The 19,401-nt window shown below is 36.1% G+C and overlaps 1 protein-coding gene and 2 long non-coding RNA genes across 3 annotated transcripts; 2 read left to right on the top strand and 1 right to left on the bottom strand.

Annotated features, from left to right (window-relative positions):
- The first annotated feature begins 3,451 nt into the window (after positions 1-3,451).
- Positions 3,452-4,055, top strand: LOC139192110 (uncharacterized). The gene is made up of 2 exons (XR_011575930.1): positions 3,452-3,562; positions 3,671-4,055. It is a non-coding gene; the product is annotated as an uncharacterized lncRNA (long non-coding RNA).
- Positions 4,056-10,827: 6,772 nt separating this feature from the next.
- On the top strand, positions 10,828-11,304 carry LOC139192040 (uncharacterized). Its single transcript, XR_011575821.1, has 2 exons — positions 10,828-10,946; positions 11,051-11,304. It is a non-coding gene; the product is annotated as an uncharacterized lncRNA (long non-coding RNA).
- An 870-nt stretch (positions 11,305-12,174) lies between these two features.
- LOC103402026 (glutamyl-tRNA reductase 1, chloroplastic-like) lies at positions 12,175-15,279 on the bottom strand. Its single transcript, XM_008340770.4, has 3 exons — positions 14,730-15,279; positions 13,907-14,148; positions 12,175-13,610 (listed from the first exon to the last, which is right to left on the bottom strand). Exons 1-3 carry the CDS (start codon positions 14,992-14,994, stop codon positions 12,480-12,482), a joined length of 1,638 nt encoding a protein of 545 aa, XP_008338992.2. The 5' UTR covers positions 14,995-15,279; the 3' UTR covers positions 12,175-12,479.
- Positions 15,280-19,401: the final 4,122 nt, after the last annotated feature.

Below are 19,401 nucleotides of genomic sequence, written 5' to 3'. Positions count from 1 at the left end.
CAAGGTCGAGGTAACCAAGGACACGGCAACCAGGGAAACAAGGGTTGAGAAGGCCAAAAGCAAGCACAGGGTCGAGTCAATCACATCACTCACACTTTTGGTTACGTCACCTTCGGGTGACGGCCACCATGCCTTGACCGGTCGGGGTATGTCAAAAATGAAATATAATTAGTGAGTGGGTTCGCCAGCAAGAAAGAATAAGAGTAAAAGAGGCTTAGTCGGCGGTGAGGAGAAGCATTGCTAACGACGACAAGGTGGTGTGGTTTGGTGAGTGACTACCGGGCTAGGTTTCACTAGGGGTGGGCATAAAAACCGTAAAATTGTGAAACCAAATCAAACCGCAACAAAATAAACTGTTAAAAACCGTGTTAACAAAAAAAAATGAACGTTGTTCAAGAACCAAACCGAACATTCAGAACTGTTCATACCAGTTCCAATTCTCGTGCTGGTAGAACTGCTTAAAATCGAATCGAACTGTGAATGTAAATAATTAACTAAATTTAATAGTTGTTCACTAAAGGAGTGGTGAAAATTAAAACTGGTTTCGCCTCATGCAATTGCATGGAAGCATTTCTCAATTAGATATTTCACTTGCACGGTTAACCTATTGAGATAAGGGACATTTAAAAATAAATAAATAAAAAGAGGTCATTTCTCTCCTAAATCTCCAAATTTGACAATCAGGTTTCGATTTCATATTTTTCTTAGATAGAATGATCTTAAAGTGTTAAGTTACATCCTTTTTTTTTTCTTTCCCTTTTTCTTAAGCCTTTTTTTTAATCTCTGGATAAGTCCCTTTTGGACTTAAATTGTTGTATTCGCACTAACATTCTTACTACATAGTGGATATATTTGTATGTTGGATATATATTTGTATTATGAATGTATATATACATTTGAATTGTGTTTTTTTTTCTTTTTCTTTGCTCGGTGTCAAAGGCATTTACATTTGATTGAGTATTTGAAAATGATATGTTTTGTTTGTAACTTTCTATAACCATTTTAGAAGTCGTATTTGAATACAAGCATGCAAAAAACAAGAAAAAGGAAACAAGTAAATTTCAAATGGATTTTGATTTGGTATTCAAATGATTTAGTATTCGGAATCGAAAACCAGCATGAACCAAACTGGAACTGGTGTGAACCGAACCGTACAATTTTAGTAATATATTTAAGGGAAATTTTAATTGAACCCATATAACCTCTCTCTACCCCTCCCCCCCCCCACCCCAAACTTAAATTTTAAATGTGAATTGTCTTCTTTAACCTACTGCCTAATTACCATCAAGTACAAGATGAAATTAATAATAAAACTAAAATTTATCAATAAACCCACCCAATAATCAAACTCTACCCTCATACAAGCTTTATCCTTCGTTCATTCTGACCTAAAACCCTAAGACGCTCTTATAGAGAAAAGCAAGTTTTTTTTTTTTTTTTACCGATGGATGATGATTTTGAAGTTTTGAATCATATAACTAAGCTATAAATCGATTTCTGTAAGTTTTGTTTTCATAAATTTGATACAGTCAATAATTACTTGTAACATTCTAATTTTCTCCAAAACTTCAAATAGAAGATTACATATGATGAAACAATTTTCAACGAAACAAAATTTATCCTGTTAGAATGGTAATTATTTAAAAAGCACCTGCATATCAATCTAACAAGAACAGATGATCGATAATATGCTTCTAATAGTGTTGGGTGTGCCTCTATAGAAGCTTAAGATCATTAAGTGCCTCACTATAACGATTCACTTTTATTTTTTGTGAAACCCTCTCAAGCAACTCAGCCGCATTACCTGGTTTTCCATCTACACATGCAAAGCAGGCCTGATGATCCCCTTAACAGCATATTCAAATTATATATTAGACATTCCTTTGGTAGGATGATCCCGTTAAACAAGGTCAGCCTTTGGACTAGATGCTATAAATGCATAATCTCAAAGCATGCATATATTTCTGGTGCCTGAAGGGAAAATCTTGTTTTTATGGGGAATTTTAACGAAAAGCTTCCAATACTGTTCATTTTAACGAAAAAACCACATTTTTACACTAAAAAGTCAATCATGGTACTATTCACTTTACCTTTTATTTTTTCCTTATCGTTAAAACTCAAAATTTTCAAGTCATTTTCATTAGTTTTCCTTTTATTTTGTCTATTCTCTCCTGTTTTAGGGAAAACAAATTGTTAATGGATTAACGATAGAAAATAATGTGTTACCTTAAAGTCCTTGATACTTCATTCACAAATCTTGATTGTACAATTGGCCAGACATCCTTCGCCTTTGCAAGAACAACATTCACTGACAGTCATTTCATCATGCACCTCTAGCTGGTATTCTACAAGTGAAGTTCCTACTACCCTTGGATCTTTTATTATTGGAGACAAAGTTTCAGAGGTTTCAACATAACCAAACATCTTGTTACTAGACTATTACAGGTTGAACCATCATTTTCAAATAAAAAATTGTTGAACTCTACGGCATATATATGTTCCTAGGGATCTACTGCATTGAGACAAATTATCCAAAAGGCTTTTTGATTGATAATATCACTCGATGCATGAGAAATCATTTCCAGGTACGTTACTGCATAAGAAAATATTTCAGCCCGTAAAGTTTAAAAGTTTAATGAATTTATGTGGTTTTTAATTTTTGAATGGGTATAAATATAAATTTATATAATAAATTGGGTTTGTAAAGGTAGTTTAGGTAATAAATTTTGATTTAAAGAGATATTTATAGTTTAGTAAAAATAATATGGGTGCAGAAAGTAAACTAGATGTAGAAAGAGATTTTCTGAGTTCAAATACAATTTCTCAAAATTTAAGCGGAACCGTACTAAACTGTTGATATTTTTCAATTCCGATTTCAGTTTGAGAATGAAACCGCACCGCCCACTCCTAGATTTCGCAGCTGTTGGGTTTTTGTTTTTCTTTAATTATCAGTTTTGATTTTTTGATTAATCTTTGGAAAGATTACCACTGTTAAGTTTGGCGTTAAGATGAAGACAGATGTAAAAAAGTTGAAAATTATATATATACGAGGCACTAATTTGGGGATTGTAGACCCGTGACCTCACTTTCCTTGGAAATCTCATTTCCTTTGACTAAAAAATCCAACAAATGGAAGCATGTGTTCCTTAAAACGGTAAGCTAATTAATCATATTTCTGTCACTTAGTAATACAGTTTTGTAATATTCTACTTTATTTGTAAATGAAAAGTTTTAAATTCAATTTTCGTAGAAAACAAATTTAAACCACCATATTATGGCTAGACAAGTGTAAGGTCTGGTTCAGTCTTTTGTTAAAAAAAAAAAAATTTTAAAAATCATATTTCTCCATCCAAATTATAAAATTAACAAAATCATTTAGCTACCGAAGAATACAGTACCCCTTTCTAAGAAAACCAATGCATGCATGCATACACACACACACAATTAGAAGGTCATATGCATCAAACCACAACAAATCAAAAGAAAATGGTTGGAGCATCTTGGCCTCATTACCCACCTTGTGTTAGCGAAGATTGTACAAATGCTGCATGTTGTGGTCAAGGTTTCTTCTTTCTCATTTCCACTACTTTCATTTTTTATTTTTATTTGTTTACTATATATCAAACACGCACTTAAAAATTTGAATGCCGTTAATTTTCACTGTTTTCAGAATTCAAATATGTTTGGCCTGAACTAATTGGAAAGCCTGCGTCAGAGGCTGCAGAGATAATCAAGAAAAGCAACCCAGCGGTTACGGTTCTCATCTTAAAGCCTGGATTCATTAGATTGGAGAATTTTTGTTGCAAACCGTGTATACGTTTTCAGTGATGGAAATGGCAGAGTCTCGGAGGTACCTACTGTCGGATAGAGACTAGAGAACGATCCCGTGATCTACCCCTTAACCAATAATATGCCTATTATTTCTTTTTCTTTTTTTTTCTTTTAACGAAAAAAAGGAGGCAACTAGTTGCAAACCACGATTATTCATTCCTTCCGAGCCCGACCTATTATCTCATTGCATTGGATTCATAATAATTGTAGAAAATTCTACTATATCCACTTACGTTTGCTCATTTTCAAGTAATAATGCATTTTTTCTGATATTCTCTAATTTTTTGAATAAAATCCTAAAACAAATAAAATAGTGAGTTTGAAATCTACCGTTTAAATATTAGGTCATCTCCAACCGAAGTGGCCATAGGATCATAGGCCAAAGAATAAATCTTTTTAACACAAAATCAAATTTTCAATGGAGATCTGGGTCAAAAAACCTTGGAACCCACCGAGCCAAAGTCCAAATCCTTAGCCAACCAGCCTGTTCAGTTGGGCCCAATTGACTTATTAGTTATTTTTTTTAGACGAAATTAAAAAAAAATTAAAATTTTCGAATTTTTTTTTCCTATATTCATAAGACACTTCTACACCATTTCTCACATTCTTTTCATCATTTCATACTATCTTACCTCATTTTATTTCAATTCTTCACATTATATTCATCTCAAACACTCTTTTCATACACACCCCTCTCTTATCTCTTCCAATAATCTTTCCTTTATTTTTTTCAATAATTTTCAAATGACCACATCTTCAAGTGGCACTCAAAATATGTCCGGAAATCTTATTTTAAAATATGGCATGACACCGTTTATTAAAAAATAATTTCTTGTATAATTATAATCTGGACAGGAGCTAAACATAAACCCTTTGTTGGAGATGGTCTTATGGACCTTTATTTATAAGGAAAACTAATGAAAAGGGTTTGAAAACTTTGAGTTTTAATGATAAGGACAAAATAAAGGGTAAAGTGAATAGTACCAGGATTGACTTTTTAGTGTAAAATGTGATTTTTCGTTAAAGTAAACAGTACCGGGAGTTTTTCGTTAAAGTTCCCTTATTTATAGTCTTCCTAACGGAGTCAGGGCCATAAACATTTGAAGAGGCCATCCAAGTGAGAGCGTTTATCTCCTGTGGACCAACGGTGCGGACGAAGATCGAACGACTATGATCAGCTGAGTCTTTCAGTAGAACCGGGTCATATAGACCCGTATAATTCAGGGGTCATTTAGGATGTGGACCCACTAATGAGCTCAGTTTTGTTGTGAGCCGCCGTTCACATCAAATCCAACGGCTAAACTTGGTTCACACCATTGGTCCACAAAAATTGGTCCGCACAAGAGAATCGGCGATCCAGGTGATCACATAAGGTTCCTCACCGGAAGGAACCAAATTGATAGTGATGACAGTGACCGGAAACAACAATAGTTTCATATTTCACTAACTAATGTGACACAAGAGGACAATAATTAAAATCGAATCAAACTGTGAATGTAAATAATTAACTAAATTTAATAGTTGTTCACTAAATGAGTGGTGAAAATCAAAACTGGTTTCGCCTCATGCGATTGCATGGAAGCATTTCTCAATTAGATATTTCACTTGCACGATTAACCTATTGAGATAAGGCACATTTAAAAATAAATAAATAAATAAAAAGAGGTCATTTCTCTCCTAAATCTCCAAATTTGACAATCAGGTTTTGATTTCATATTTTTCTTGGATAGAATGATCTTAAAGTGTTAAGTTACATCCTATTTTTTTCTTTCCCTTTTTCTTAAGCCTTTTTTTTAATCTCTGGATAAGTCCCTTTTGGACTTAAATTATTGTATTCGCACTAACATTCCTACTACATAGTGGATATATTTGTATGTTGGATATATATTTGTATTATGAATGTATATATACATTTTGAATTGTGTTTTTTTTTTTTTTGTTTGCTTGGTGTCAAAGGCATTTACATTTGATTGAGTATTTGAAAATGATATGTTTTGTTTGTAACATTCGATAACCATTTTAGAAGTTGTATTTGAATACAAGCATGCAAAAAACAAGAAAAATGAAACAAGTAAACATCAAATGGATTTTGATTTGGTATTCAAATGATTTAGTATTCAGAACCGAAAACCAGCATGAACCAAACTGGAACTAGTGTGAACCGAACCGTACAATTTTAGTAATATATTTAAGGGAAATTTTATTTGAACTCATATAACCTCTCTCTACCCCCCCCCCACCCCAAACTTCAATTTTAAATGTGAATTGTCTTCTTTAACCTACTGCATAATTACCATCAAATACAAGATGAAATTAATAATAAAACTAAAATTTATCAATAAACCCACCCAATAATCAAACTCTACCATCATACAAGCTTTATCCTTCGTTCATTCTGACCCAAAACCCTAAGACGCTCTTATAGAGAAAAACAATTTTTTTTTTTACCGATGGATGTTGATTTTGAAGTTTTGAATCATATAACTAAGCTATAAATCAATTTCTGTAAGTTTTGTTTTCGTAAATTTGATACAGTCAATAATTACTTGTAACATTCTAATTTTCTCCAAAACTTCAAATAGAAGATTATGATGAAACAATTTTCAACGAAACCAAATTTATCCTGTTAGAATGGTTGTTGATGCACAAAATCCGGAAGATCTTAGACCAACGTAAATCCGGCCGTGAATCACACAAATGCTCAAGAAAACAAAGATGTATCGTGGTTCACCCCAATGTTTGGGCTACGTCCACACTGATGTTGATTATGTATATATGTATGGATTACAATAGATCGACAAGGGAGCTCTCTGTGGATGCAGCCCTTTCCATTTTGCTCTCTGTTTGGCTGAGAGGGTATTGCCCTCTATATTGTTGTGAGGGTTGAGTGTGAGACTCTATGAAGGTGAGGCTGAATGTGTCCTTCATAAGGGTGAGGGAGAGTCCCTTTTATAGAATAAGGGCTCCCTCCCCTTTTACATTTGTTATGAGCTTAGGGATGAGTCCCAAAGACAAGACCAAATATATGGTACCAATAAGAGTCCCTCAAGTCTTCAGTCAAGAGAGTCTTTTGGCTGGAGACTTCAAATCCAATCCATGTACTGGCCAAAGTGGCTAGATGTCTTGAACCAGTACTCAACATAAGGCAATGTTCAACATAAAGTAATACTCGGCTAAAGGTATCACATGTTACGAGACTGCTCGGCTGGAGGCGATGCTCGTTGCGAGGCTGCTCGGCTAGAGGCTATGCTCGCTGCGAGGCGGCTCGGGTCGTGGTATTCCTCATTGCAAGTATCTACTTTATGTCGACACACACTCATTATGAGTTGATTCTCGACATGATTCGGGTCCGCTTATCGGGTTTGCATATTAGGTTCTTTTAATCAGCAACAATGTTGATCAGTGGATCTAGTTGCTCAATAATACCTGACAATAAATGACAGTATAAGTATGATCGTATAATGAATAAATCAAATTGACAAAGTTTGTCAAGGCAAAATATTGTACTATGTGCCTTCTATAAATAAATAATTTATTCAGTAGTTTGGTAAATCACATGTTATATAAGTGACATAGTTTAATGGCAGTCACAATACTCTAGGCCAATAAATATTGTATAATAAAGTTTTACCCTACCATTTTAAATAATGAAGTCATAAATGATTAAAGATGCAATAATAAAATATTAATTGATAAAATAATTGTAAGGAAGATTGCAGACAAGCGTTTGTAAAGCATATGCATATTGTAAGGCAGATCAAACCGGGAACGCACTATATAGGTGTGATAGAAATGATGTGGTCTCCTCAAAGAATATGCATATTGTAAAGCATCCACCAACACAAAATAATAATAAACTATTAAATAAACAAATGATAATTTTAAACAAATCAGCCTAAAGATAAAGTGCTTATCTTTTTTCATGTTGGTGGTCGACAGTTGCAGGTTGTTGATGCGCATTGCGCCTACTTGAGCATTTTACTTTTTCTTTTCTCTTTTGGCAGATGGCAGACAACACCAAAGGGGAATAATAAAGGAATTATTGTAGGAAAGCCTATCTTTTGCCTGGTTTTCCACTAGTGCTCGTGGTATGCCCAGGAGATGAGATCTGGGTCGGCAACTATGGATCACCATATCGATCTGGCGGTCGTCGGAGAAAACCTGGTTGATGGATTTCTCCAATCAAAGACCTAGCGATTTCACGCTCAACAACAATCTAAAGCGCTCCCATTTCCACTCCATACAAAATTGAAACATGGCTTTTCAACATAATACTTGCGCTCGCACGGCGGAATCAATGGTGAAACCAGAGGCTTGGGGTCCCTGACGCTCCGGAAGTCTGCGGATTTCTTGTTGTGAGCCTCGAGGGGGAGCTAGTAGTTCTTGAAGTCGTTGACGCTCTCAATCTTCTGGCGTTGGAAGGTCCATAACATCTGGAGCTGCTGCTGCCGCTGCTAGAGGAGGTGGTGGAATGGGCTTCACATGTTGTTCGATTCCAAAGTGGGGGTGAAGCCGTGGCTCCGTTCCAAGCAATTGCTCAACTTGGCGTGTCCAATCTCGAATCTATGTTTGTTTGTACCAAATTACTAATCTCGAACCATCTGATTTTTCTTTTTTGTTTCTGGGTTTTGCTTTGTTATTTGTGTTAGGGATCTGGGTTGTGTCTCTGTGTGGGTTTTGCAGATCCACGGTGGACAATGGTCAGGTTGTGAAGGTTTCACGGTGGTGAGATGAAAAATTGAGAGAGAACTGATATAACTTTTCGTATTGATTTCCCACAGACGACGCCAAATGTTGATGCACAGAATCCGGAGGATCTTGGACCAACGTAAATCCGGCCGTGAATCACACAAATGCTCAAGAACACAAAGATGTATCGTGGTTAACCTCAATGTTTGAGCTATATCCACACTGATGTTGATTATGTATGTATGTACGGATTACAATAGATCGGCAAGGGAGCTCTCTGTGGATGCAGCATTTGCCATTTTGCTCTATGTTTGGCTGAGAGGGTATTGCCCTCTATATTGTTGTGAGGGTTGAGTGTAAGACTCTGTGAAGGTGAGGATTAATGTGTCCTTCATAAGGGTGAGGGAGAGTCCATTTTATAGAATAAGGGCTCCCTCCCCTTTTACATTTGTCATGGGCTTAGGGATGAGGCCCAAAGACGAGGCCCAATATATGGTACCAACAATGATAATTATTTAAAAAGTATCTGCATATCAATCTAACAAGAACAGATGATTGATAATATGCTTCTAATAGTGTTGGGTGTGCCTCTATAGAAGCTTAAGATCATTAAGTGCCTTACTATAACAATTCACCTTTATTTTATGTGAAAACCTCTCAAACAACTCAGCCGCATTACTTGGTTTTCCATCTACACATACAAAGCAGGCATGATGATCCCCTTAACAGTATATTCAAATTATATATTAGACATTCCTTTGGTAGGATGATCTCGTTAAACCAGCTCTGCCTCTGGACTAGATGCTATAAATGCATAATCTCAAAGCATGCATATATTTTTGGTGCCTGAAGGGAAAATCTTGTTTTTTTGGGGAACTTTAACGAAAAGCTCTTGGTACCATTCATTTTAACAAAAAAATCACATTTTTACACTAAAAAGTCAATCCTGGTACTATTCACTTTACCTTTTATTTTTTTTCTTATCGTTAAAACTCAAAGTTTTCAAGTCATTTTCATTAGTTTTCCTTTTATTTTGTCTATTCTCTCCTGTTTTAGGGAAAACAAATTGTTAATGGATTAACGATAGAAAATAATGTGTTACCTTAAAGTCCTCGATACTTCATTCACAAATCCTGATTGTACAATTGGCCAGATATCCTTCGTCTTTGCAAGAACAACATTCACTGACAGTCATTTCATCATGCACCTCTAGCTGGTATTCTACAAATGAAGTTCCTACTACCCTTGGATCTTTTATTATTGGAGACACAGTTTCAGAGGTTTCAACATAACCAAACATCTTGTTACTAGACTATTACAGGTTAAACCATCATTTTCAAATAAAAAATTGTTGAACTCTACGACATATATATGTTCCTAGGGATCTACTGCATTGAGACAAATAATCCAAAAGGCTTTTTGATTGATAATATCACTCAATGCATGAGAAATCATTTCCAGGTACGTTACTACATAAGAAAATATTTCAGCCCATAAAGTTTAAAAGTTTAATGAATTTATGTGGTTTTTAATTTTTGAATGGGTATAACTATAAATTTATATATTAAATTGGGTTTGTAAGGGTAGTTTAGGTAATAAATTTTGGTTTAAAGATATATTTATAATTTAGTAAAAAATAATATGAGTGTAGAAAATACAATTTCCCTAAATTTAAGCGGAATCGCACGATATTTTTGAATTCCTATTTCAGTTTGAGAATGAAACCGCAGCGCCCACTCCACTCCTAGATTTCGCAGCTGTTGGTTTTTGTTTTTCTTTAATTATCAGTTTTGATTTTTTGACTAATCTTTGGAAAGATTACCACTGTTAATTAAGTTTGGCGTTAAGTTGAAGACAAATGTAAAAAAGTTGAAAATTATATATATATACGAGGCACTAATTTGGGGATTGTAATTTGTAGACCCGTGACCTCACCTGTGTAATTTTCCTTGGAAATCTCATTTCCTTTGACTAAAAAATCCAACAAATGCAAGCATGTGTTCTTTAAAACGGTAAGCTAATTAATAATATTTCTGTCACTTAGTACTACAATCTTGTGGTATTCTATTTTACTTGTAAATGAAAGATTTTAAATTCAATTTTTGTAAAAAAACGAATTTAAACCACAATATTATGGCTAGACAAGTGTAAGGTTTAGCCCAATCCTTTATTAAAAAAATTTAAAAAAAAATCATATTTCTCCATTCAAATTATAAAATTAACAAATTCATTTAGCTACTGAAGAATACAGTACCCCTTTCTAAGAAAACCAATGCATGCATATATATACACACACACACACACACAATTTAAGAAGGTCATATGCATCAAACCACAACAAATAAAAAAAATGGTTGGAGCATCTTGGCCTCATTACCCACCTTGTGTTAGCGAAGATTGTACAAATGCTGCATGTTGTGGTCAAGGTTTCTTCTTTCTCTTTTCTACTACCTTCATTTTTTTTATTTGTTTACTATATATCAAATACGCACTTAAAAATTTGAATGCCGTTAATTTTCACTGTTTCCAGAATTCAAATATGTTTGGCCTGAACTAATTGGAAAGCCTGCGTCGGAGGCTGCAGAGATAATCAAGAAGAGCAACCCAGAGGTTACGGTTCTCATCTTAAAGCCTGGATTCATTAGATTGGAGAATTTTTGTTGCAATCGTGTATACGTTTTCTGTGATGGAAATGGCATAGTCTCAGAGGTACCTACAATCGGATAGAGACTAGAGAACGATCCCGTGATGTACCCCTTAACCAATAATATGCCTATTATTTCTTTTTTTTCTTTTTTCTTTTAACGAGAAAAAGGAGGCAACTAGTTGTAAACTACGATTATTCATTCCTTCCAAGCCTGACCTATTATCTCATTGCATTGGATTCATAATAATTGTAGAAAATTCTACTATATCCACTTACGTTTGCTCATTTTCAAGTAATAATGCATTTTTTCTGATATTCTTTAATTTTTTTAATAAAATCCTAAAACATATAAAATAGTGACTTTGAAATTTACCATTTGAAAATTAGGTCATCTCCAATCGAACTGGCCATAAAATTATAGGCCAAAGAATAACTCTTTTTAACACAAAATCAAATTTTCATTGGAGATCTGGGTCAAAAAAATAATTTCTTGACACTGTTTATTAAAAAATAATTTCTTACATGATTATAATTTGGACAGAAGTTAAACATAGACCCTCCGTTGGAGATGGTCTTATGGACCTTTATTTATAGTCTTCCTAACGGAGTCAGGGCCATAAACATTTGAGGAGGCCACCCAAGTGAGAGCGTTTCTCTCCTGTGGACCAACGGTGCGGACGAAGATCGAACGACTATGATCAGCTGAGTCTTTCAGTAGAACCGGGTCACATAGACCCGTATAATTCAGGGGTCATTTAGGATGTGGACCCACTAATGAGCTCAGTTTTGTTGTGAGCCGCCGTTCAAATCAAATCCAACGGCTAAACTTGGTTCACACCATTGGTCCACAAAAATTGGTCCGCACAAGAGAATCGGCGATCCAGGTGATCACATAAGGTTCCTCACCGGAAGGAACCAAATTGATAGTGATGACAGTGACCGGAAACAACAATAGTTTCATATTTCACTAACTAATGAGACACAAGAGGACAATAATCTCGACAAAATTATGAATTGCAATCTATATTCATCTCAAATTACTTTTAATTACAAGAATTAACACTGGTACAGATATAACCTCATAATTTCGATACAAAGCCGAACAGCCACTTACGAAGACAAGAATCAGGTTAGTGTCTTACACCAATGAATGAATTGGAAGGTCCCCCAGACCAGCTGGGACCATCACAATTTGTCTATGGAATTGAAGATTACACCAGAGGGAACGCTAAAATGACAATGTGAGGATGTTTTCCCCTTATTCCAGTTTGACGAAGTAGATGTGTCCCGAAAGAAATTTGATGTTGTAGCTTTACTTCCGGGTTTGTTCCACCTTCGCTCGAATTTTTTGCTCCAATACGGATATTTCTGTCTCAAGGCTGAACATTCTGTTAAGAGCATGCATATTCTCAAGTGTCTCACTCAGAGTTCGACTATCACTCCCATCGCATCTTAAGTGCTGCATCGGACCATGAAGGAGCTTGTTCACAATACCTCGGCTAAGATCATCTACAGCTCTTCTTGTTTTCTTTGATATGTCATCACCCATTTTTGATAAACATTTGTCAAGCTCTGCAGCTCTGATTCTTTCAGCATAAGCTCTTAATTTCTTGATGGTAGGTACTGTCTCCAAAGAATCCCTCCAAGCTTCAAATTGTTTCGATTCTTCTGTAATAATTTCCTGAGCTTCCACTGCTTTCCGAATGCGATCCTCTTTGTTAGCAGCCACAACCTCCTTAAGGTCATCAACATTGTAAAGTCGAGCACCATCAACATCAGAAACACATGAACCCACATTCCGAGGGACGGAAATATCAACAAAAAGCCTCAAACCACCAGTCTCTGGACCTACAGCAGGAAGCTCCTTCACATCGTCTTTGAAAAATAATGGGGTTTCTGATGCAGTGCTAGTAAAAACCACATCAGCCTCTGCTGCACAGGTAAGCATTTCTGTAAGAGGCTTGTAAATGATCTCAATACCCTTCAGCTCCTCACGGATAGATGCCACTCTCTCCTCAGTCCTATTCACAACAACCATCTTTGTGCAACCTTTTGCTACCAAGTGTTTGATCACAAGCTTTCCCATTTTGCCCGCACCAATCACCAACATTCTTGCAGTAGCATGTGACGGTGCAGGAAGCTTCATCAAGGCAAGTTCAACAGAAGCTGAGCTTACAGAAACTGCCCCAGCAGCAATGTTGGTTTCAGTTCTAACCCGCTTTCCCACAGTGATTGCGTGCTTGAACAGCCCACTGATGTTTCTACCAAAGCCAACAACTCCTTGGCCGACTTTAACAACTTGTTTCACCTGGGCAAGAATTTGACCTTCTCCGAGGACAAGAGAGTCAAGACCTGCTGATACTTCAAAGAGGTGCTGAGTGGCATCTTTATTATAGAGTAAAAACCGGTGTTGGCATAGCTCAGAAACAGGGACTCCACTTGTCTGCAAACAAAAAGCAAAGAGTGTCAGGTAATGTTTTAGAGCAAGAAATGATCATGATCAATTCAGGATACTCTTTTCAATAGCCGGAGAAAGGAAAAACCGTACAGGCTCAAACTGTAACCCACAAAGGAATTGAGTGTAATTTTTCGTTTCAAGAAAGGGAATTCAAAATAAAAAAAATAAACATTTTATCCAACGTCAAATAAGATGATTGACTTATCCATGTCACAATACATATGCAAAAGAGTCGCTTATTGTCATTTATATCACAAACAACACAAAGAAAAGGAAAGTACCTTTGACATCCACTCGGTAACTTCTTTGACACCACGATGCTGAGATAGAGCTACAACATATATCTCCATCCGGTTGCAAGTGCTAAGAACAGCTGCTTCTTCTATGTGATTTAAACCACACAGCTCCTCTATGGCTCGAGGCCATTCTGCTTCTGGAATGGCAAGTTTTTCACGCATTTCAACAGGCGTTGTGTGAATACTAAGTCCGATGACCACAATGCTGCTTCTTTCCTTTGTGTATCCTGAGAAGAAAAATTGTGGAACTTTAGTTAGACAACATTACAAATACACAAAAAAGTACGCCAAACAGATTCTTATATAAAGTATGAAAACAACCTTGAATCATGAACACAACCAAACCAAACATTATCCTACGGTCATCAAAAGCATCTGAATCATAGAACCGCAGGTAAAGGAGGTGGGGGTAAAAGATAATACATTCAGAAGTACATATGAGATACGATACCAACCCCGGATTACAGACACATTGTATGGCTGTGATTTCTCTAGTATTCAAAATTCATACTGAAAAGATGCTTGGGAAAATGAGAAAAATCCCAAACTGGACTTTCTATGCAGCAATTCTAAACCCAGACAATCTCCAAAAATTTGAGCACATATATATTGGATTAAAAACAATCAACATTACACAAAACCCATCATGCATTAACATTATTTGGAACAAATACATTCAAAAAACCCACAATTGCAAGAAGAAAATTCAATTCCAACACAAACCCATTAGAGAACACACAAAAAATTTAATAAATTCAATAGGAAAAAAACAAAGCAGAAGGATATTAATGGGAAAAGAGAAACGTACTGTCAGCGGCAGAGGTCTTGAGCTGCTCAAGAGCGGAGATATTGGAAGCGACGGACTGAACTGCGGCAGCAGAAGCATCAGAAGAAGCAGCCACCTCGCACCTCACTCCTCTTTGAATTTGGAGCCTTCGGCTCCTAATGGGCCTCACAGAACCCACCAAACAGGAACCGCTAGAGGCCCTGGACGACGTGGTTGCAGCCGACGATGAAGATCTCGACAGCAGAGCCTCCAACTTTGCTCCGGCGAAACTGGTCGACACCGCCATTGACCCAAACGAGACGGCGCTTCCAAAAATCTTCAAAATTTGAGAAGAGAAGAGATTGGAGAAGTGTGGTATTGGGATTGGAGCAGCCGAAGGAAGTAATGCTGGGCGATTGATTTGGATTTTTGGGTTCTAATTTGGGTTTTGAGAGAGAAGGGGGGGAGGGTGTGGGTTTGGTGGGCGTACAAAAGAATTGACCCCCTCTCCCTCTCTGTGTGGGAGTCCTTTGCCAATTGGGAATTCGGGACCGGGTTGGGTTTGCTTGGGATTTCTGATTTCTCTGCGTTCTGATTGGCGGGTGGAACACACGTTTTATCCACACTCCTCTTCACCGTTTGTGGACCCCGCCTTGGGATTATGAAAATCATTTAACGGAATTGATAACTACACATTTTTTTTTCTTTCTTCTAACTCTTCTTTATTTTAGTTTAAAGATGGGGAACTGCTATTTAATAGGAACTGTTATTAGAACTTAAAAAATTTCATTATTTATTTCTTGTCAGTTTTTTTTTTTCTTTCTAATTATTAAAATTTAATATGCGAAATGATATTTTTAGATTGTCAATAACAATTTTTTTTTTAATTAGTCAACATTTTAATTACCTTTTGTGAGTTGCAGTCCGGTGAGAAGAGCAAGAGTAATGAGAGAGAACGAAGAATGATGAAAAGATAAAATGAAGTGTTAATAAATATATTTATATATATTTTCCGTGAAATAACAAAAATTAAGTAGAGGCAAAATTAGAACTATACATGCTTATGGATAATAAATCAGTTCATTTTGAGATTTAATTTAAATTGAATTTTTCAAATAATATGTCTTCCCTCTACTTACTGTTATTTTTTACAACACAATGGCAAGGTTAATAATTCTAATAATTCTAACTCCACAAAATTAGAGGTTAATAATCTAATCAATAGCTTAGTATATCAACCTTGTGCGGATAAAAGATAAGATTTCCTATTAGCATTTGACCAAACTTATTGGGCTGTAAATAAGAAGATAAACATTTGACAAAAGATAAAAGATAAGCTAAGGTCGTACACTAGATGAGTCTAATTCCTATGTTCTTACATGCGTCTGCGCTTGAAACTTACTATATGGCTCGTTTGGAAGTACTTTTATAATGATTAAATGCACGTTTAATAAAATTGATTTTGAATTCCAAAAACACTTTAAATCGAACACCTTGAGTTTGATTCGTATAATGGTCTAACAATTGTCCAAATACTATCAATGGAGCCAAGTTCACTACTGACAGATAACTTCTGCGAAAACCAAAAGTGGGTATCAATTACCAAACTGAAATTGTTATGATAATTCTTTCGAACTGACTCTGATGCTTTTTTCCGAAATCATTATGTGGAAATACTTTGAACACTGATAGTGATCATGCTTGGGTCCATGTCATCCATTGGATTGCATGGTACACTCATCAGCACAGCGGAATCCAATGGCTAGGAAGAAGCTAGGGCCACAGCAGGAGGCTGCAGCGTGCAGCAAATAATATAACCCTAAAAAAGATATGAAACTGAGGGATAAGGTTGGAGGAGGTGGGGTGTGAAGATATGTGAAAGAGATTGCTTTGTGAGATTTCAGGCCTCTGTTTGCCACAACTTTGGTTACAAAGTCGTACGTGGAGAATAAATATGCTCACACTTTTGGATATGCAACTTTGAACCTTGTGGTTTTCACAATTTAACCACTGTGTATGTCTACGTGTGACTTCATTCCTACCATAGCGGCTATGCTGTTTATAACAAAAATATCATGCAACTATAATTGGGATATATGTTTAGGTGCGGCAGCATATAATTTTAGTTCTCTTTTTTGGATTGATATATGTTGATATTTTTTTTGACGAGCAACGATAGTTTATAGGGATTTCATTAACAAGAATTAAACAGATACGAAATGTGCCAAAAGGGTACATTTTTCATGATCAATTTCTTGATTTAAAGAGAAATTCGCATAAAAACTAAATGAGATAAAACCCCTATATGGCTACCACAAAAGAAGTATGAGCAAACAGTATAAATTTGCCATGAAGAAGGTATCAGGCACCAAATGCACACACACGGCTAAAATAGTGAGGCCACATCACACGATTGCTGGAACCACAAGGCCACATCACATCATCCTGTAAGTGAGAAACATTATGAGCTATCTTTTGATAAAGAAAGAAAAATGAAGGACAATGGAATTAAAAAGTAATGGAATACAGTGGTCTTCTAATTTGTCACATTAACTAAGAAATTAGCATATGCATATTCATAGGGAAGAGATTAATGTGGATTATTAGTTTTTCAATCCATGGTGCACTAATATATGTAATATAAAAATAGTTGCCAAATCACTCATGTTTAAAAGAAAACTAATGAAAATGGCTTGAAAACTTTGAGTTTTAACGATAAGGACAAAATAAAGGGTAAGGTGAATAGTACTATAATTGACTTTTTAGTGTAAAAATGTGGGTTTTCATTAAAGTTAACGGTACCGGGAGCTTTTCGTTAAAGTTCCCTATGTTTAATTGTATATATAGCAGATATGAAAAGAAAAAAAAGCATCGATCATCATTTTACGTGAACAATAATTCAAAATAAATACTTTAAATGCGTGCAAGTTATTTAACATAGTTGGTCTTGAACAGTCCATTATTGAGAATAATATAATAAAACTAAAAAGAACACTTAAACTAAATTAAAGCTGCAATGCGGTTGTTTTTACCAAACCCAAGCATACACCATGTTTAGAAGTACTTTAGCTAGGAGGAATATAATTTGAATTATATGATTGCAAAGCATCACTTAACACATCTAATATCCGACAATCTTGCCGTAATGTTTTTGTCAGAATAATGAAGAGTTAATTAGTGTTCTATAATTCAAGCTGAAACAGATGTCCATCGGCTAATCTGACTCGTGCGCGATATATAGTTATCATGTTCTTGTCCGCATAGTGGACGCTAGGGTTTTCAAATGGGGTAATCTCTAGCTTGAATTCATCTTCTTTCTAATTTCGTACATGATGCTGCGTGCATTCCAAGATAACCGCACAACTTTTTATTTTTTATTTTTTATTTTTTTTCTTTTGGTAAAGAGCATGGTATTAAATATCGATAATATCGGCGATATTTCGCCGATATTATCGTTTTTCTGAGGTACCGATATTTTCCCACATATCCGTATCATTATCGTCAAAATATCGCGATATTTTCGATATTATCGATAATATCGCGATATTTTCGATATTATCGAAAAAATCGTCGTGGATCCGTCGTCGTCGTCCCCCAGCTGCCCAGATCTCTCTGCAATCCATGCTCAAACCCAAGATCTGCGCCTCAACGACGCTGATTCCCCTGTCGTTGTCGAAGTCACAACTCGTGGTCTGTCCCCACGGCGAAGCAGGCGTGGTCTTGGGTTGAAGCAGACGTGGAACAGAGACGGAGGCGAGCGCGGCGCCGGCGGGGCAGGCTCCGTGGGGAGGAGGAGAATGGGTGCCGATGTTCGCTTTTCGCTGGCGTCGTGGTGGTGAGGGTGTGGGACAAAGCCGTCGTCGAAGCGGGTGGGGTGGAGGTGGACGAGCGGATCTGGCTAATCTCGGTGACGATGGTGACGAAGCCGGAGGAGGAAGAGGAGGAGGGGAGGCGGCGGAGGGAGAAGGAGTAGGAGGAAACGAAGAGGGTTTTGCAGGGCCTTGATGCGGTGGCGGAGATTGCGAAGAGGGAGAGGAGGGCGATGAGGAGGAGGGATCGTTGACTCGTTGACGCCATGGATTACTAGCACAAAGGAAGACGGGGAGCCTCTCGTTCTCTCTGTCTTCTCTTCTTACGCTTTTCAATTGGCACTTTAGGGATTTAACCAAGTTTCAGGCCCCAAATTTTTTACTCCATTCTGATTTTAAAGATTATAATAGATTTAAAAATTTATGAATTTTGATGAAGTTTAATAATTTTTAAAACTTTTATGTAAAATTTTAAGTGAATTCCCTCAAATTTTCAGGAAGCGATTTGAGAATGTTTAAAATATTATGTGAAATATTTCTAATTTTTTCGAGTTTCCCAACTTTTTAAAAATCTCTTCGAATCAATTTCTAAATGAATACATTTGGAATGTATGAATTTCTTAAAAATCATGATCGAATACCCCTTAAACTTTAAAGAATCACTTAAAATCCTTATTAAATGCCCTTAGATTTTTAAAGAGAATTAAAATGTTTATAAGCCCCAATTGGATGTACCGCTTAATTTAACTAATTGACACAACACAACAAAACCAGTTAAGATTACAAATTAACACAAAAGACGACTTGATGCGATGTCATATCTAAAAAACTTGCCGCAATAAGCCCCAATTGGTGTGTTTAAATTTCTTTCATTAATTACTACATATTTTCTACACTCACAATGT

The sequence above is a fragment of the Malus domestica genome, chromosome 15 (assembly GCF_042453785.1).
Source record: "Malus domestica chromosome 15, GDT2T_hap1".
NCBI lineage: Eukaryota > Viridiplantae > Streptophyta > Magnoliopsida > Rosales > Rosaceae > Malus > Malus domestica.
The sequence above is the reverse complement of the archived record's forward strand: the minus strand, read 5'-3'. Positions and strand labels throughout refer to the sequence as shown.

Coding starts and splice junctions, on each gene's coding strand:
- LOC103402026 (XM_008340770.4), bottom strand. CDS start 14,994: ATGGCGGTGTCGACCAGTTTCGCCGGAGCAAAGTTGGAGGCTCTGCTG. Junction 14,149..14,729: donor CAAGACCTCTGCCGCTGACA/GTACGTTTCTCT, acceptor TTTTCTTCTCAG/GATACACAAAGGAAAGAAGC. Junction 13,611..13,906: donor TTACCGAGTGGATGTCAAAG/GTACTTTCCTTT, acceptor TTTTGTTTGCAG/ACAAGTGGAGTCCCTGTTTC.